At 35.9% G+C, this 19,948-nt stretch overlaps 1 protein-coding gene across 3 annotated transcripts in view; it reads left to right on the plus strand.

Annotated features, from left to right (window-relative positions):
- LOC128014099 (neural cell adhesion molecule 2-like) overlaps positions 1-19,948 on the plus strand; it is a 376,809-nt gene that overhangs the window by 317,554 nt on the left and 39,307 nt on the right. For all 3 annotated transcript variants that reach the window (XM_052597383.1, XM_052597544.1, XM_052597465.1), the window contains exons 6-11: positions 4,523-4,640; positions 8,669-8,838; positions 12,008-12,153; positions 15,640-15,790; positions 18,075-18,262; positions 18,640-18,736. In XM_052597383.1, coding sequence (XP_052453343.1) covers positions 4,523-4,640; positions 8,669-8,838; positions 12,008-12,153; positions 15,640-15,790; positions 18,075-18,262; positions 18,640-18,736 — 870 coding nt within the window. The remainder of the gene's footprint in view (positions 1-4,522; positions 4,641-8,668; positions 8,839-12,007; positions 12,154-15,639; positions 15,791-18,074; positions 18,263-18,639; positions 18,737-19,948) is intronic.

A 19,948-nucleotide genomic window follows, 5' to 3' on the forward strand; every position in this document is an offset into this window, starting at 1 on the left:
AGACAGTGTTTCTTGAAACATTGGTGAAGATAGGTCTACCGCTTGCTTTTGAGTCACAGAAGCTTGAACTGTATGCTTGTTGAAACATTAAGTCACAAATCTATTCAGCAGAAAATTGAGGGTGAAGAAGCTTAGTAAGTAAACTACATGAAAATTTGTGAAACACCCTTTTTAGTATGAACAGCACTATTAGTTTGTACTGGTCTCTTCAGGCTGGTTTATGTTGATTAATACGGATGTTACCATAGACATCTTAACCACTAAATCCTGCCATGCATGTCTGATAAAGCTGGTTGACCTGCAAGTTAAGCTGGTTTAACAGTTCAACACCAACACATAAGTTTCCAAAACACAATTAAAATAAACAGTTTATTCATTTCCCATTAAAAGATCATAGATGTGTTCATTTAGTTAGTGCTAATCAGTCAAAATTTGAATTAGACACCTGACAAATGTCAGTACGCTAAAATGTTCATATTGTGGATTGTATTCCAACACACTGTTATAATCCACTGCAGGTCAGCCAAGGCTGGGAATAATTCTAGGAAAAAATCTGGATTCATCATACTACCACAACAAAATTAACAACTGCTGTGACTCTACCGACCTCAGTGTGTATCAGTCTCTCCTCTCTTCCTTCTCTACAAATGTCTTTACGGCTAAAACATCATACTACCACAACAGAATTTACAGCTGTTGTGACGCTTGGACACTCTTCAGAACTTTCCCTTATCTTCTTAATCCACTTCCTCCTCCTCCTCCGCTATCAACTCTTACAGCGGACGACTTTGCAGTTTTCTTCACAAATAAGACAAGAACCATCAGTGACCAATTCTCCACACCGCAGACTGAGGATAACTTCACAAAGACTAATGCACACTCTCTCTCCTGCTTCTCTTCATTCTCAGAGACGGACGAACTTATCCTGTCCAGTCATCGTACTACTTGTCCACTTGATCCGATCCCCACTTACCTCCTTCAAGTGATTTCTTCTTCAGTCATATCTTCACTTACTCACATTATCAACTCCTCTCTTCACTCTGGAACATTTCCCTCAGCATTTAAGCAGGTTCGAATAAGCCCACTGCTGAAGAAACCATCTCTAAATCCAACACTTCTAGAAAACCGCAGACCGGTATCCCTTCTTCCATTCGCTGCAAAGACACTTGAGTGAAGCTGTGTTCAACCAGCTCTCTATGTTCCTTGTACAGAACAACCTCCTGGACAGCAACCAATCTGGCTTCAAAAGTGGCCGCTCAACTGAGACTGCTCTGCTCTCGGTTACTGAAGCCCTGTGACTGGCAAGAGCAGCTTCTAGATCCTCAGTACTCATCTTGCTGGACCTGTCTGCTGCTTTTGACATCACTGATCACCAGATTCTGCTGTCCACCCTCAGAAAGATATGCATCTCCGGAACCGCACTCCTGTGGTTGAAGTCCTACCTCTCAGACAGATCCTTCAGGGTGTCATGGAGGGGTGAAGTTTCTAAGACACAACAACTTGCTACTGGGGTTCCTCAAGGCTCAGTACTTGAACCACTTTTCTCTTGATTAGGATCTTTCATTCAGAAGCATGGCTTTTCTTATCACTGCTACCCTGATGACACTCAACTCTACTTCTCATTCCAACCAGATGACCCGACGGTAGTTGCTTGCATTTCAACCTGTCCCAAGCCCATCATTAAAACCATTGACAGTTTCTCCATCACTGTCGACACCTTCACCCTTTCTCCATTCCTTCCCAGTCGCAACCTCTGAGTTATCTTTGACAATAACCTCAACAAACAAATCACCAAAACTGCCTTCTTTCACCTCAAAAACATCGCCAGACTCTGTCCATCACTCACTTTTTCTGCTGAAGAAACCCTCATCCATGCCTTCAACACCACCAGAATCAGCTACTGCAATAGTATCCTGTACGGTGTAACATCTAAAACCTTAAATAAACTCCAATACATCCAGAACTCTGATGCTCGTCTGCTAACCCACACCCGCACCTGTGACCACATCACCCCTGTCTTTAGGAACCTCCACTGGCTCCCGGTCCCACAACGAATTCAATTCAAAATCCTTCTCCTCACACACAAAGCCTTCCATAACCAGGCCCCTTCCTATCTCAGTGTCCTGCTCTACCTCCACAACCCATCTTGTTGCCTCAGCTCATCTGATGCCAACCTACTGACTCTACATCCTAGAACCAAGCACCGAACCTGGGGTGACAGAGCCTTCTCTGTTGCTGCCTCCTCCCTCTGGGAACTCTCTCCCCAAACAATTATGTGACTGCATTGACCTTTTAACATTCAAATCACTGACAAAAAAAAAAAAAAAAAAAAAAAAAATGTTTAGCTTAGTCCAGTGTGGTTTTATATATATATATATATATATATATATATATATATATATATATATATATATATATATATATATATATATATATATATATATATTTGTTCATTTATTTTATTTGTATTTGATGTTTTTACTGTTGCTTTTTATTTATTTTTTCTATGTAAAGTGTCTTTGAGTACTCAGAAAAGCGCTTTCAAATTAAATGTACTGTATTATTATTATTATTATTATTATTATTATTATTATTATTATTATTATCATTATTATTATATTCAGTATAAACAAGTGAACTGTTCACATAACTGAGCAATTGGCTGAGAAGTGCCTGGTCTTTGTTTGCTTGTCATAAATGGAAGCATGTATACTGATGATTAGCATGCAGACATGCATTAGCGTGCTCTTTGTGTGCCCTTAACCCTGACTTTCATCATCAGAGGATTGGTTTGAGGGCAGACTGGGGTCTAATCGGCATCTTCTGTCCGCGTCTGCTGGATCCTTTAAAAGGAAATGTCACTGAGATAGAGGGCATCTCATCTGCATTGTCCTTCACAGATATGCACCACCCCAATACCCCCCCCCCCCCCAAAAAAAAATAAAAAAAAACTGAGACATTTCAACCTCTTTGAACTCTGCGTTTTCTAACAGGGAGCAAGCAGGGAACAGAGGCGAACAATGATTCTGCTCGAGGTGGGCTGCCAGAGACATTGTTTTGTCTGACATTGTCTGTTTTATTCTCTTAAAGCACTGTATCAGTTGGATTCAGCCCATCAGACTGAAATAACAATAAAAATTTAAACAAGGACGTTACTTTGGGAAATTTAAGGGGCATCAGACTGAAGAGAGACATGGTTTGCTGCAATAACGTAAGAGTTACGAGTTTCATTATAGACCAGAGACAAAGTGAAGAAAATAATAATAATAACAGAAAATTTACCTAAGAACTGGAGCTTAAAATAACAACTGCAACAGTTCACTGAGTGATAATTCAGTGTGAACCTAAAGATCAATAAAGAAATTGAAGGCCGAAAACATGCTCTATGTAAGCAACGCGATACAAGCTTGTGGTCTTGCAGTGCATACTTAATGTGTTTCTTTGTTTATTTCTTTCTCTTCGCCCAAAAATGAAAATTATGTCATTAATAACTCACCCTTATGCTGTTCCAAACATGTAAGGCCTCCTTTTATCTTCGAAATACAGTTTAAGATATTTTAGATGTAGTCCGACAGCTCTCAGTCCCACGATTGAAGCTGTGTGTACGGTATACGGTATATTGATTCTGTTTGAGTACATGAATTACTCCGGGATATTGGTTTGTTTGAACTTAGAGGGAGTGTCAGCCACATTAAAAAAGTTAACAGCTTAAGTCATTTGTGGATTAATGCGTATTAGAGATGCGAACCGTTTAAAAATATTCAGTTCGATTTGGTGAACTGAATGATTCGTTCCTGAACAGGATATCCAGACTGCTTTGATTTGAACTCTTTCTCACACAGACACGGAAGAGAAGACAATGCTGAATAAAGTCGTCGTTTTTGCCATTTTTGGACCAAAATGTATTTTCAATGCTTCAAAAAAATCCAACGGACCCTCTGATGTCACATGGACTACTTTGATGATGTTTTTCTTACCTTTCTGGACATGGACAGTAGACCGTACACACAGTTTCAATGGAGGGACTGAGAGCTCTCGGACTAAATCTAAAATATCTTAAACTGTGTTCCGTAGATAAAAGGAGGTCTTACATGTTTGGAACAGCATAAGCGTGAGTTATTAATGACATAAGTTTCATTTTTGGCCGAACTAACCCTTTAATATTTAAATAAATAAATGTATAATTATTATGAAATAAAAATAAACAAAATTAAAAGGAAAAGATTCATTTCACTAGAACCTTTCTCATGATATTTCATTGTATTTCATCACATGTATTCAGACATGTCAGTTTATAATCACATATGCCTTGGAAGAGAGACAAAAGACCTGTGATGACACAATCTAAGCAGAACAACTGGTTAAGAGATCCATAGTAATAGAGTTGGAGTTAAGGTGTTAGATAATAGTGAGTGTAATCCAAACATAATATATGCAAGCATGTGACTTTACTTGTATTGAAAGAGACATGGAAAAACATGTTATGCATGCATGATTAACTGTCTGTCTGGTGTTGTTTCAGTTCCTCCAGTTCTGTCAGTGCCCCAGCAGTCCTTCAATGCCACCGCCGACTATCAGGAGTCAGTGACATTCACCTGCATCACGTCCGGCTCCCCTGACCCTCAGGTGACCTGGTACTGGTGGGTAACAGTAACGTTTGTCGAGAGATGTTCTGAATGTTGCTACTTTGTCCTTAAAGCTACAAACCCTAAAGATCCAGGGATGTGTTAGTGCAGCATGTAGGGTGCTGGACATCACTGCTAGTATATAGGGCAGAGTGTACTCGATTCATCTATTCTATCTGTATGCAAATGGCAGCAGGTCTGTGGCGTCAGGATGTGAAGAGCTGATGTGTGCTTTGATCAGATGTTCAAAGCCCTCAATGATAACTGAGATGAGGGCCAGAAATGTTCAAACTCTAAAATCTTTCTATTGTGTGAAGGAGAAATTGAATGTGCCTCTGTAAAATGTTTGCTAGCTAACCTGTGTGCAGCAAATATATATATATATATAGAGAGAGAAAGAGAGAGAGAGAGAGAGAGAGGTCCTTCTCAAAAAATTAGCATTTTGTGAATTAGCATTTTGTGATAAAGTTCATTATTTTCCATAATGTAATGATACAAATTAAACTTTCATATATTTTAGATTCATTGCACACCAACTGAAATATTTCAGATCTTTTGTTGTTTTAATACTGATGATTTTGGCATACAGCTCATGAAAACCCAAAATTCCTATCTCAAAAAATTAGCATATCATGAAAAGGTTCTCTAAACGAGCTATTAACCTAATCATCTGAATCAACTAATTAACTCTAAACACCTACAAAAGATTCCTGAGGCTTTTAAAAACTCCCAGCCTGGTTCATTACTCAAAACCGCAATCATGGGTAAGACTGCCGACCTGACTGCTGTCCAGAAGGCAATCATCGACACCCTCAAGCGAGAGGGTAAGACACAGAAATAAATTTCTGAACGAATAGGCTGTTCCCAGAGTGCTGTATCAAGGCACCTCAGTGTGAAGTCTGTGGGAAGGAAAAAGTGTGGCAAAAAACGCTGCACAACGAGAAGAGGTGTCCGGCCCCCGAGGAAGATTGTAGAGAAGGACGGATTCCAGACATTGGGGGACCTGCGAAGCAGTGGACTGAGTCTGGAGTAGAAACATCCAGAGCCACCGTGCACAGGCGTGTGCAGGAAATGGGCTACGGAGAAGCAGCACTGGACTGTTGCTCAGTGGCAAGTACTTTTTTCGAATGAAAGTAAATTTTGCATGTCATTCGGAAATCAACGTGCCAGAGTCTGGAGGTAGACTGGGGAGAAGGAAATGCCAAAATCCCTGAAGTCCAGTCAAGTACCCACAGTCAGTGATGGTCTGGGGTGCCATGTCAGCTGATGGTGTTGGTCCACTGTGTTTTATCAAGTGCAGGGTCAATGCAGCTAGTTATCAGGAGATTTTGGAGCACTTCATGCTTCCATCTTCTGAAAAGCATTATGGAGATGAAGATTTAGTTTTTCAGCACGACCTGGCACCTGCTCACAGTGCCAAAACCACTGGTAAATGGTTTACTGACCGTGGTATTACTGTGCTCAATTGGCCTGCCAACTCTCCTGACCTGAACCCCATAGAGAATCTGTGGGATATTGTGAAGAGAAAGTTAAGAGACGCAAGACCCAACACTCTGTAAATATTTGAAGGTTGACTTTTTTTTGTATTAAAAACACTTTTCTTTTATTGGTCGGATGAAATATGCAAATTTTTTGAGATAGGAATTATGCCAAAGCTGTATGAAGCTGTATGCCAAAATCATCAGTATTAAAACAATAAAAATACCTGAAATATTTCATTTGGTGTGCAATGAATCTAAAATATATGAAAGTTTTAATTTTTATCATTACATTATGGAAAATAATTAACTTTATCACAATATGCTATTTTTTTTAGAAGGGCCTGTATATATATATATATATATATATATATATATATATATATATATATATATATATATATATATATATACACACACATACAGGTCCTTCTAAAAAACAAATATATATATATATATATATATATATATATATATATATATATATATATATATATATATATATATATATATATATATAAACTAAATAAAAAGAAATAAAAAGAAACAAACAAAAAAAACGTATTGTTTATTGAACTGTTGTATAAAATCAATATCACATTTGCAATCATGATACTGGGGAAAAACAGCACATATGCTTGTGTGTTCTTTGCTAAACTATATCATGTAAATAAAAGAGGGTAATTTTTGCACTTATATCTTTAATTTAAGGAGCGTCCTTCATCATATTCGTCAGCAACTGCATCAGTGCAAGATGATGTACAGGTCTGGGCCCAATGAATGTGTTTAAATCAGCAGCCGTAATAAAGACGTGTGTCTCTCTTGGGTGGAATTGAATCAGGGAGAACGTGAAGGTCTAGAGGTCTTCAGTGGGAGAGATGTTATAATGTTTAAACTGTCAGTCTGAATATTACAGATTACTGTATATTAAGTGCAAAGTGCAGCATAATTACTAGGAGTGTGACCAGACACTTATCCTATGACATGAGACGAGAGACAAGATTTTTTGACTTTTTTAAAGAAATCATCAATGATGAAATTTATAGGGAGAAATAGTATTTATTCATCTGAAAAGCACAAAATGCAAAAAATAAATAAATAAATGCATTTTTAAATAAACTTGTGCTTGAAATCTATTTTAATAGATTTTATGCAGTAATAACAACATGTCAACACTGCAGAAGATCGTGACTCAACTGACAGGCAAATAATTGCACAGAAATTATAAATAGTTTAAATAAAAATAAATAATGAACAACACAAATATTTAAAGTGGAAGTGAAGCAATCAGTAAAGTTTATTATTTAGTAAACTGATTTTCATACCCCTTTAACATTGATTATTGACATTGACATATTTATTATTAGATATTTATCATTATTATTAAATATAATTAATTTCCCTAATTATTTTACACTGCAGTATATCAAAAATAAGCATCAGCAGTTGGTTATGAAATAAATAAATAAATAAATAAATCCTAGAATAAGATAAAGTTTATATTTGACTGTAAGTTGTTACCATAAAATTACTTAATATGATTAATATGATTAATTCAATAAATAAACATTAATAAGTAACATTCTAAGTCAGCAATTCAGAGCAATAAACAATGATATCGTAAAAAACTATGCATTTTTATATTTTTATATATTTATTGTTAGATATTTATCACACACACACACACACACACACACATATATGTATATCTATATGTTGTGACCATTAAATTATTTAATATTGCAATTTATATTATTGACCAGATTAATAAATATCAGTACTCTACTTTACTTTATATGCTCACTCAGCTAGATTTGTTAGGTTCATGTCACTTTACTGAAGTGCCAGCTTTAGTTACTTGTACTCATTATTTCCAGCCATTACTTAATTATTGCTTGTATCTTTTCTGTATTTCCTTTAAACAAAAGTTGAGTCAGAAATCAGGATAATGTCTTAATTTATTCGCCCTCATGTTGATTCATGATATTTCATCTGTTTTTCATTCAAAGGGAGATGTTGAACAGATGTTCGCATTCATTTTTACTGAACAATGACTGAATTGTTATTTTGTAACCTTTTGCTCAGAATGTACTGGTGAGATCTTGTGTTTGCATGAGTTCCTCCGCTTAACAACTGCTCCGTTTAGCTTGTTAAAGTCTAATTGGGTCCTGTGTGTTCCTTTGTTTTTCTTTATAGCCCAGCGGCTAATTGTCTCTGAACAGAGACCTGTGTTCACTGTCCTTAATTGTGGCCTTGTTATTGTGATTGAAATACTAGCAATATGGATCTTCATTTCTATTGCTGCTCTTTTGTCTCTGCACTTTTTGTAACCTAAACTCAAAAACTCTTAGTTTAACTAAGAACTTAATTAATTATTTTATTCAGCAATGATGCATTGAATTTATAAGAATTATAATGTTGCAAAAGATTTCTATATTTAAAAAACACGGTTTGTGAATGTGTTCACATGGTCACAATATTTATTATATTAGGTTTATATTTATATTATGTAATATTTATAATTATCATAAGTATTTATACTGCAATGATGGTTTGTGTCCCCAGGAGGGGTCATGTGATCGAGCGATCAGAGCAGTATGTGTTAAACACGCAGGATGGGGGCAAAAGCACGCTAACCATTAAAAACATCCGGAAGGGGGACGGAGGGCTGTACTCTTGCCGCGCGAGCAACAAGGCTGGGAGCTCCAAGGGTCAGCTCTTCCTTAAAGTGTTTGGTGAGGAAATATTTGGATTTTTATACATTTGTTTGATTTTTATAAGGTGTCTTAGTTGTAGCATTTCAGAGGAATCCTTTCCTCATGACAGTGGTACAGACGATTCTTCTTCTTTTTATGTCCATTTAGTTTTCACTCAGATTCTCTTGAAGAAAATGAAGCAATGCGTCTTTGGTCGTGGCGGCAGTGCCTATCTCAAAATTAATTTCAGAGCAATGAGAATCTGTTCATTTATCATGAAAAACTCCAGCAAGTTCTTTATAGGACCTGCATTCAGTTTCTGTTTTCATGAAGCTGCTGATTATTCTGATTGGACCTCCTGTCTTCTGCATGGAAATGTATGGAGATGTATTCACTACCATCACAATCCTCCAGACACATATGACGCTTTCATTGGATGGGAGTTTTGTTTTGTAAAACGATGAGCGGGAACACGGCTGTAACTTGTGATGTTTATAGTGCTTGACATTTATGAGACAGGAGAAAACACAAACCAGATAACAAAACACAAACAGCCAAGCAGGATGAAGATGTCAGGCACTGCTAGATACAACTGCATCACTCGAAACCTGATTAAAATGCAGCCCATGTGTGGAATAAATATTTATCGTAGGTAATAAAAATATAGATTAAAATATCGAATATTTTATAGATTTAAAAAAAAAAAGTCTGTCTGTCAAATTCAGCGATACAGTCAGTTAATAAATACTGATATATATTATATTGAAATTGTATTATGTAATTAATAATTATATTTAATATTAAATAATATTATTAATAATTAATAAAAACAATAATAATAATAATAATAATAATAATAATAATAATAATAATAATTAACAATAATAATAATAATAATAATTAGTAAAGTAATTCTTATTATTATTAATATTGTTAAATATATAATTACTTCATATATTTTTATTGAATGTTAATAGTAATCCTATATTTGGTTAAATAATATTCAATATAAATAAATCAGTGTTTTAGGTCAGTGTTTTAGAATTATTTAAATACTATTATAGTTTTTTATTATTAATTTGCTTTCTTTTTTACTATGATTTAATTCTTGTGTGTTTGTGTTTTTATTAGTTTTTGTTTGGTTTAAATATTACTATTTATGTTTCATTTATTTTTTATTCTGTTTTAATTTTAGTTCAGTTATTTTATTTTTTTATTTTTTTATGCTCCTACTTAAATGTATTTAATTTAGTGTGCAAGGCAAAAAAAAAAAAATTCTTTTTTTAAGTAATATCTGTATTTTTAGTTTTAGTTATATGTCTTCTTCATTGCCCATAATTACGTTTTAATATGTATGTATTTAATTTGTCATATTTCATGATCTTTTTCTTTTTCTTTTTTTATTTATTTTTTATGGTTTTCCATTTATTGTGTATATATGACATAAATATTTGAATGATTTGGTCTTGATAGTTAAATCAAGTCAAAAATATTTTATTTAAATCTGAAATTGTTTAATACCAAAACTTTTTAGCACTCTTTTGGATTGCACATTTACTGTGACAGCAATGACAGTGAGTTTCCCTCACCAGAGTTCATGTGGTGCTTAGTTGTCAAGTGTTGATGAAGCTGGTGTTTTGTGTGAGTGTGAGTCTGCTTGACCTCGCTGTCACTTCAGTCCTTGTGTTTACAGCATGTCATCTGTCATCTGAATGCTATCTCTGCGAGCATGTTGAGAAGAAGAGCATGACATATGAGCATCAGTTCACTGTCAGGAGTTTCATGTTCATTCATTCTGCTACACTATACAATATTAATACAAGTAGTTGAACTGAAAATACAATAGCAATGAAATAATGGAAATACAATAGAATTGATCATGACATATAATAAATATAAAAGGAATGAGTATTCAGGGTTTGACAACTATTTATGGGCCATAAATAAACACTGATACCAGGGTTACAAACTTTTACAAATATTTTGGTAATACAAAGTATTGTGTATAAAACAATAAATACATATATGTTGACTTAACTTAAATCAGTTTAAGTTGAAGCACTAAAATTACTAACTGGAAATAAAGAAAAACATAAATGATAAACTATTACAAAAATAAAGAAATAAAGCTAAGTAGTAATGTAAAAAAAAATGCAGTTACTAAAAATAATTTCTGAAAAATGTAACTAAAATTTTAAATGAAAACTGAAAATGTACAAATGAAAGCTGATTAATTATTTGAATAAAATTATAATATTGAATAATGTAATACTAAGGTAACACTGACTAATATAGATCCCGAAAAAAAATGGTGTGTGTGTGCATATCGGATTTATTAGACCCCCATCCTGTAGTGTTTCTAATGCTAAAAAAAAAAAAAAAAAAAAGGATTAGTATTTAATTTATTCAAAGATAGATGACACAATATTTCTTCAAAAGCAAGTCTTTGGGAACAACTAGAAACTATTTGGAAGTGAATAACAAAGGAGACTCTGGAAAAGTACATAAAAACAATGCCAGCAAGAATGCAAGCTGTTATCAAGGCCAATGGAGGCCATACAAAATAAAAATAAAATATAGTTTTAGATTTTTGGTTATTATGTGTAAATAAAGACTATTTAGTTGTTTCAGTTTGTTATTTGCCTATATAATAAATGGCAATACACTTTCTAGTTTTAAACGGGTTATTGACAGATTCCTAAAATATATTTTTGAAACATAATTTCTTAAACATCTCTTTATTATGACAGGTGCTCTAATTAATTTGTTAAGCACTGTATATATCAGAAGACCTTCTGTGTTCTGTGCAGTGCTTTGGCAACCTCTTTTGGCACACACACACACACACACACACGCTGCAGCTTCTGGGCGTTTCTGCTGCGTCTCCTGCTACAAATAACTCCTTGATCTCTGTAGACGCTGTTCAAAGGCCCACACTGTGAAGAGCTGTTTCTGTTAGGTTTCATTCATTCCAGCATGGATTTATTCAGCGGTGCTCTGTGTTTCTCTTAAAGAGAGCAGGATCGGCTGTTCTGCATCAAACTCACTGTGGGCTTGTTTACCCTTGACTCCACTGATGTTTAGGGGAAACTAAGACACAAAGAGCAGCTTATTTGCGGGACATACACACACACACACACACACACACACACACACACACAAACACACACACTTTTAATAGGGTTTTGCTGTCTGTCTGTCTGTTCAGTCCAGCCGCACATCACTCAGCTGAGGAACGTGACAGCAGTGGAGGGAAGCGCTGCTATGATAGCCTGTACAGCTGAGGGAGAACCTCTGCCTGAGATCTCATGGAGGAGAGCCAGTGATGGACAGACGTTCACAGACGGAGATAAGGTGAATAACACACCGCTCTGATACAAATAACCCACAGTTTGAAGATCACTGTCATCATTCACTCAGCTTTTGAACAACATGAGAGTGAGTAAATAGTGACAGAGTTTAGATTTTTAAATCTGTTCTCTTAAAGGGGTAGTCAGGGCTCTAGACTAACTGGTTGCACTGGTGTGCCTAACTTGTTTTCTTAGGTGCATCAGCACAAAAGTTAGGTGCACCCAAGTTTTCAACTGCATAGCATTTAACACAGCATTTTTACAAGAAATTAGGTCGCACTCTAGATCCCTGGAAGTTCACCCCCCAAAAAATTAAATTTGCTGTTAACTTTCTTCCCCTCAGGCCATCAAAGAGGGGAAACGTTTATTCTTTAACAGAAAAGTAAAGAAGATTTTTAGCTGAACCAATGATCTGGTGATTCATAAAATGCAAGTCAATGGCTACCATCACTTTGCAAGTCAAAAAAGCAACACAAAATGAATAACCGTGGCTCCTGAAAATATACTGAAGTGAAATGATCAGTCTGTGAAAGAAACTGAACATTATTTTTTGGAACCGATTCTTTTCAGTGAACAAGATAAACCAATTCACCAAATGGGACTGAACTCTCTAGAACAATTCTTGGCTTGAACAGCACAGATTTACAAGTTACTCAATCAAAACTACATCGGACATCCGGCAGTCACTCTCACACAAAAAGAGCCAATATGCGGACGTATATGATCATATGATGAATGAACTCATTTATTGAATTCTGATGACCTCCTGAAATAAACGTTTTTGTGGTTTCTCATGGTTTATGTAAAAAGATGAGCTGATGAAGAATAGTTTATTCACTTTAAATACTTTAGACAGTTTTGGGTACATTAATAATATAACTGCATATGCACAACATCATTATGTGATTATGTAAACGAACTGGTGAATCAGTTATTTGAACCCGTGTCTTTGAAACAAACTGTTCATAAGAATCTGTTTGCAGAAAATAATCAGACTCCATAGTCTGCCTATAGATTACAGGTAATAATGTTGTAAATAATCTTTAGTTCAAATGTTTAATTCGCTATATATATCACCAGGAGATTCAATTTGTGTTGATGTTTTGACACTCAAAGTGGCGGTAGCCATTGACTTGCATTTTATGAATCACCAAGGACCACGATTTCTGCTAAAAATCTTCTCTACTGTTCTGAAGAAAAAAGTTATATACTTCTTGGATGGCCTGAGGGTGAGAAAATTAACAGCAAATTTTCATTTTGGGCCGAATTATGCCTTTAAAAGGGCAGTTCAGCTAAAAACGAGAACTTTTGTCATTATTTACTCACTTCCAAGCCTAAGTGCATTATTGATCGTATAGCTCTTCCTGTTTCATAGTCATTAACACAAGCATCATTTCTAATGATTTCATCATCACAGGAAACATGACAGCTCCTCAAAGTCTCGTTCAGCATTGTGTATATAATCACTCGTGTTTAGTCGTCTGTATTGGCCACACCTCCTGTTTCCACTCATTTCCCTCCCATAGAACCTCATCATGTAATTGCACTTGATGATGGACACGCACTGTACAGCAGGAGTCTGATGGGCATTAGAACGTAATCGAGTTGTCTTGATAAATCTAATGTGCAGAATTAAATGCCTCCAGAATATCCATCTGTCAATCAATCTGTCGGTCTGTCCATCTTTCTGTCTATTCTGAAGCTCTTCTGTCAGTTTGCACCTCTTTTCTCTCTCAGTGTGCTGTGGCTCTGTTGTCTCACAGAGATCTCAGTAGCATATCAAACAGTCAGGAAGCATCTACCCAAGGCGAGATGGTGTCACACACACACACACACAGAGAGAGAGAGAGAGTGATAGAGACAGTGTGTGTCTGCGGTTTCTATTCATCACTGCTCTGTTTCTGGTATCTGCTTACAGGCCACTTCTCCAATATAATTTGTATTTGGAGGTCATAACACCACAGAATGAGAAATATGATTCCGGGAACTGCTTTTATTAGTTTATTAGATCTTTTCAGTCGGAAAGGTGGATACATTGTTGTTTTTTTCTGCAGAGATGTTTGTTATGGATTCTATAGTGTATATTCATGTGCTTGTGTTTTAATAAAAAATATGCGCTGTGCTGTTTACTAGTTTAGTCATCACTAGTAGTAGTGTGGATAGCAAACACGTACTGTAAAACATCCTAGCAACCGCAGAATAGTGTATCAAAATCCACTCATAACACCCCAGTGACCATATAGATATCCCCTTTTATTAAGACATTTAGAACAACCCCAGCAACCAACTTTCAGCACCTTAGCAATTATTCAGAACACCTTAGTAACCATATAGATATCACCTTGCAGACAGTAGAACACCCTAGCAACTGCGTAGCAACACACTATAAAAACACTCATAACCTAGCAACCACATATCAGCACCCCTAGCAACCACTTAGAATGCCTCAGTGATATAGATTTTCCTTAGAAAACATCTAACACACACACACACGCATAGCAGCGCAATGAAGTCTACTCATAACACCCTAGCAACTGCATATCAATGCTCTTGTAACTACCCACAACACACAGGCAAACTTCACTCAAATTTCTTTAGTGATCGTGTGTTCATGTGTCTGTGTTATGTTCTCCAGTCGCAGGTGTGTCAGTTCTTACTGTCCGTGTAAACATTCATCTCATGCATTAGTGTGAAGGAAGGAAAGCCTTCGGGTCATCCGCTAGCCTACAAAAATGACCCCTATCAAATAAAACACACAGCCGCTGCAGGACTGTCAGGCGGTTAAGCTAGCTCTACACTCTAGACTCCGAGGCATCAAGCCAAAGCAAGGTGGACACATATCGATTTTTCAGGGAAGGCGTAGAACACTGATCATTAAAGTGGGCGTTGGGGGACGGGCTCCATCAAATCCCCTTATGTTCAAAGTTCCCTATCTCACCACGAGCACAAATAGCATGACCACATTACAGTCAGAAAGTGCTGCGCCACAGACAGTTTCTGTTACATTGAAGTTTTTTTTTTTTTTTTCAGTGCAATCGTTACCATTGTGCAGAAGAGTAGAGCTTATGGTTATGGATTCTACTACTTCAGTGAGCAGTATAGTTTCTAGTGCTAGTGCAGTATTAACAGTATTTCTCAAGACTTTCCTATTTGAGCTGTTTGGCTGTATATAGTTTTTAACTGTACACAATTACTCAAAGCCAAGTACCAACAGACCTCACTCAAAATCACAGAATTTTGAGAATCAACTTAAAATAAATGAGCACATTTCACTTATCATATTAAATTCACTGTCATAGATTACTTAATCTAAGAGATTTCACATGATTTATTCAGGTAGATTCCATAAAAAAATAAAAACTGAAAAACTACTCATAAATACTGTTACCATTTTTTTTCTTATTTTTTTTTCTTTTTTTTAAGTAAATAGTTTGTTCCATTTTTTACAGTGAGGTGGCTAATGTGGATTGTTGTGCTTGTGTTGGTTTAGAGTCAGGATGGCCGTGTGGAAGTGCGAGGACGCCACGGAAAATCCATGCTGACTATCAGCGGGGTTCGACTGTCAGACTGGGGCCGATTCGACTGTGAAGCTCTCAGCAGGATCGGAGGTCATCAGAAGAGCATGTTCCTGGATATCGAGTGTAAGATGTCCAAAAAAAGTCACATGCACACATTTGCACCAAAGTTGCAACTAATAATATACCGCAGTATCTTTTCACAGTTTGTCTTGGCCTTTTCCATTGTGTCTTGTTCTCTGCTGACCATGGTCATTATTTTAAACCACATTTTTTCTTTATTAGCCTCAAAAAAAAAAAAAGGAAAAAAAAAACCCTCACCAATAGGGCCATAGCTGAGGTTTGCGGGGCTCTGATGCAGGCAGTACCTTTAGGACCATTTTGAAATTGTGTAAATAGCAAAAATAACTAAATAGAACAAAGGCAAAGTTTTTTCAGTTTTGTATGAGTTCAGGTACAGAAACTGAATAATCAAAAAAAAAAATAAATAAAAAAAAACACCTTGCATAGTCGGTATTAAATCCAGAATAATGATTGTTGTAACTACTAAGTAACTCAGTCAAGGGCAGTGAGTGATTTTCTCTCTCTCTCTCTTTTTTTTTTTTTTTTTGATTAACATTAAGGACACCAACAGCAGCTAGTAAATTAGGTGCCATCCCTTTAACATTCAATGCATGGTTCCAATATAATGATACACATCTGATTTAACTGTTTACGTTCACTTACAGTTGTTTTGAAGATTCTTGGTATTTTGACATAATTTTGTATGTATTTGTCCTTTCAAGCAGTGGCCCCCAACTGTCCTGTGCATCTTTCATGCTGGCCTCGGGCAGTCAGTGAAATTGCCAGGGGGCCCTTTAATTGTCACCAGCTTTTTTTCCCACTGGCGACGGTCCTGCTCAGCGGGGCCAATTATGGAAGGAATTCTTCCCAAATAATTATTTTCTCATATTCTTATTCATTTCCAGATCTGTCTTCTGAAATACCAACACGTTGTTGAGGTCATTTTTTTTTTTTTATGTTGTTTTTATTGCCTTGAATTTTCTTTTGTCTGCATTTCATTCATTAAGAAATTTCCACATTGGACATTTATGTCAATGCAGCAGATGAGATGCTAATAAAGGTCCTTGTGTCCATGAATGCATGCTGCTGACCTTGACATCAGTGCGCAGAGGGACCATCTTCATGTCATATGCTTAGTGTGGAGGTTCACGTCAGCGTGTGAAAAAGAATGTTGAGAATGAGCATGGCAGGAAGCAGCCGAGCGTCCCCAGGCGCTAATGAACTTATTTATTTAGTATAATCACTCGTCTCTGTGCTGCTCCTCAGATGTGACAGACAGCCCAGCATCAATCTCTGTAATGAAAGCCTTCTAGTCTGAAAAAACAGACTAATAATAGTAGAGTAGAATAATACCACATGAATGCAGATGCTATCTTTGTTTAAAACTGAAGCTCTCTGAAGTTTTAGCTCTGTGAAATCTGTGATCTGACACATAATGGAGTGAGATTGATTCAAATAATCACTCCCCAATGCATTAAAACACACATGGAAAGAAATTCAAGCTACAGCGCTGCATGTTCAGGCTGGTGTTATTTTATATCTTAAAGTTTTCATTAATATGTTGAATTTGTTTTTATTTTTTATACATTTTTTTTTTATTTCAATTTTAGGTAAGTTTCAATAACACCAATAAAGTAATTTAGTTGTGTGTTTTTGCCATTGTTATTACTTTATTTTAAATGTTTTATGTCTATATAGTTTTTATATGTTTTATGTAAGTTTTAGTTTCAGTTGTATTAACATACATGGAAGGAAATGCAAGCAATAGTCTCATGTAATGAAGGCCGCTGTTATTTTAGTATAATTTTAGTTTCATTTTACGTTTGCATTTACATTTAATCATTTAGCAAACACTTTTATCCAAAGCAACTTAATTGAGCAATGCAACAAGCAATACAGCAGTATTTTTATAGTTTTAATAATTTTTTGTATATTTATTTAGAAGTTTATTTCTGTATGTTTTTGTTGTAGTTTTAATTTTAGGTAAAGTTTGAGTAATTTGTGTTTTAATAACTTTGGTAAGTATGCTCGAGTTGAAGCCCTGATGGAAGAGATTTGAAAGGGCCTTTATTTTTACTTGCATAACAAGCTTCTAATTGCTAGCTGGTCTACACTGAAAAAAAAATAATAATAATAATAAGTCACAGGAAACTTCACTCAGAAATTATTTTCTTGTAAAATGTACTCCAGTAATCTTTGTTTTAATTGGTTTTATTTAAGTGTTTTACAGTGTTTATGGTCGATCAGCTGGACTTTTGACTGGTATAGATGACCTTCAACCATCTAACATGGTCCAAAGATCAGATTTTCCAGTTTAAATTTGTTCATTTTGTTTCTCTTTTATTAGATGCGCCGAAGTTCCAGACCAATCAAACCATCTTCTACTCATGGGAGGGCAACCCAGTGAACATCAGCTGCGACGTGAAGTCCAACCCTCCAGCGACCATGCTGTGGAGACGAGACCGGTTTACCATCTCTAGTCAAGGGACCAGCAACATCCGCATTCACACCACAGAGGGCCGATCGCTCCTAGAGGTTCAGCAGCTTTACAATAATGCACTTTCAGTAGTTTATTGACATTGCACATTACGTATGTTTGTTTTTGATTTCAGTTACAGTTTTGTTGATTTATTTATTCATTCATTTATTTTTTATTTTGCGTGGTTTTTCTGGTGAAGCAGATTGACCAGGGAAATCATTTTGGTTAAACTAATGAATAAACAACAGCATACAAAACAAAAGGTGCTGGTTCACAGTTATGTTCCTCTTGTTGAACCCACTGAAAATTTTATTAACTTACACATGAACTGCTACTAATGGTCAAATGGTTGTACTGCTAAAAAGTCCCTTGCAATATTCTTGCACTCATTTTTTCTCATTCTTCTGACCTTTGGGTCTGTTTTTATCCACAGGTCACACCAATGTCGGACAGGGATTTTGGACGCTACAATTGCACAGCCAGAAACAACATTGGTGCTCGATATCAAGAGTTTATATTAGCACAGGCAGGTATGTGTTTACCTATAATACTAATCTTCCCTTTAAACATCCAACATGAGATTGAAATACACATTTTCAATTTTTAAACCTGGGCCTGTATTCATAAAGAATCTTAATGCAAAAAGTAGCTCCTAGTGACAAAATTCTAAGAAAATTCTTAGAAATGTGGGCGTTTACTCTTAAAATTAAAGAAAAAATCCTAGTAAAGAAAAAAGTAATTCAGAAAGCATCTTAACCCTTAAAAGAGGTCTTAAGGTCAAACTTGTTAGGAGCACAGACGAGGACTTTTAAGAGGCTTAAGAGTTTCTTTAGCAGAGGAGAAAATGGCCTTGTGTTCATCCACTAACTGGGCTAACAGTAAACAGTGTTCTTCTGTCCAGTTTGGCTTTCTCGCCCTTCTTGGTTTTGATTCCATGTTTGATACATTAAAACCAACATTCAAACCGCCACTTCAATAGGACAGCAATCACTGTAATTAGAAAGAGTGGAAAAATTTGTATTATTCTAACTCAATCAAATACCTTATAAGAAATTACAAGCATGGTAAATAAAAAAAGGATTTATATACACACATATAATGTGTGTGTGTGTGTGTGTGTGTGTGTGTGTGTGTGTGTGTGTGTGTGTGTGTGTGTGTGTGTGTGTGTGTGTGTGTGTGTTTGTGAGAACGGTCAAATAGGATAAATTATGCATGTAAATTCAAAGTGAGAATTAGAATAGAGCCTATACTTAAAATCACTATTTTTTTCCTTCTTGGACAACCAACCAATCACAGTCTTCAAAAGATTGTGTCATACATAGCAACGGGGTCAACCCCGCCTCTTCACTAAGATTAAAGTTTTTGTCTTTTCCTTACTCAGAGTTGCTCTCAGATCTGTCCCGAATCGCTTTTTAAGCTAAGACTCCTACATAAAAGTTTTTAAGCTAAATTAAGAGTTTTCTGAGAGGATTCTTAGAATCTTTATGAATACGGGCCCTGGTCTTTTGAAAGATATTTACAGTTTTGTCTGAAGAAATTACCTGGCAATGAAACATAATGGGCCCTATTTTAACGATCTGAAACGCAAGTGTCAAAGCGCGAAGCGCAAGTAACTTTGTGGGCGGGTCTCGGCGCTGTTGCTATTTTCCCGGCGGGATAAATGGCTCTTGCGCCCGGCGCAAATCTAAAATGGGTTGGTCTGAAGTAGCTTCATTATTCATAGGTGTGGTTAGGGTGTAACG

This window comes from Carassius gibelio, chromosome A1 (assembly GCF_023724105.1).
Source record: "Carassius gibelio isolate Cgi1373 ecotype wild population from Czech Republic chromosome A1, carGib1.2-hapl.c, whole genome shotgun sequence".
Classification (NCBI taxonomy): Eukaryota; Metazoa; Chordata; class Actinopteri; order Cypriniformes; family Cyprinidae; genus Carassius; species Carassius gibelio.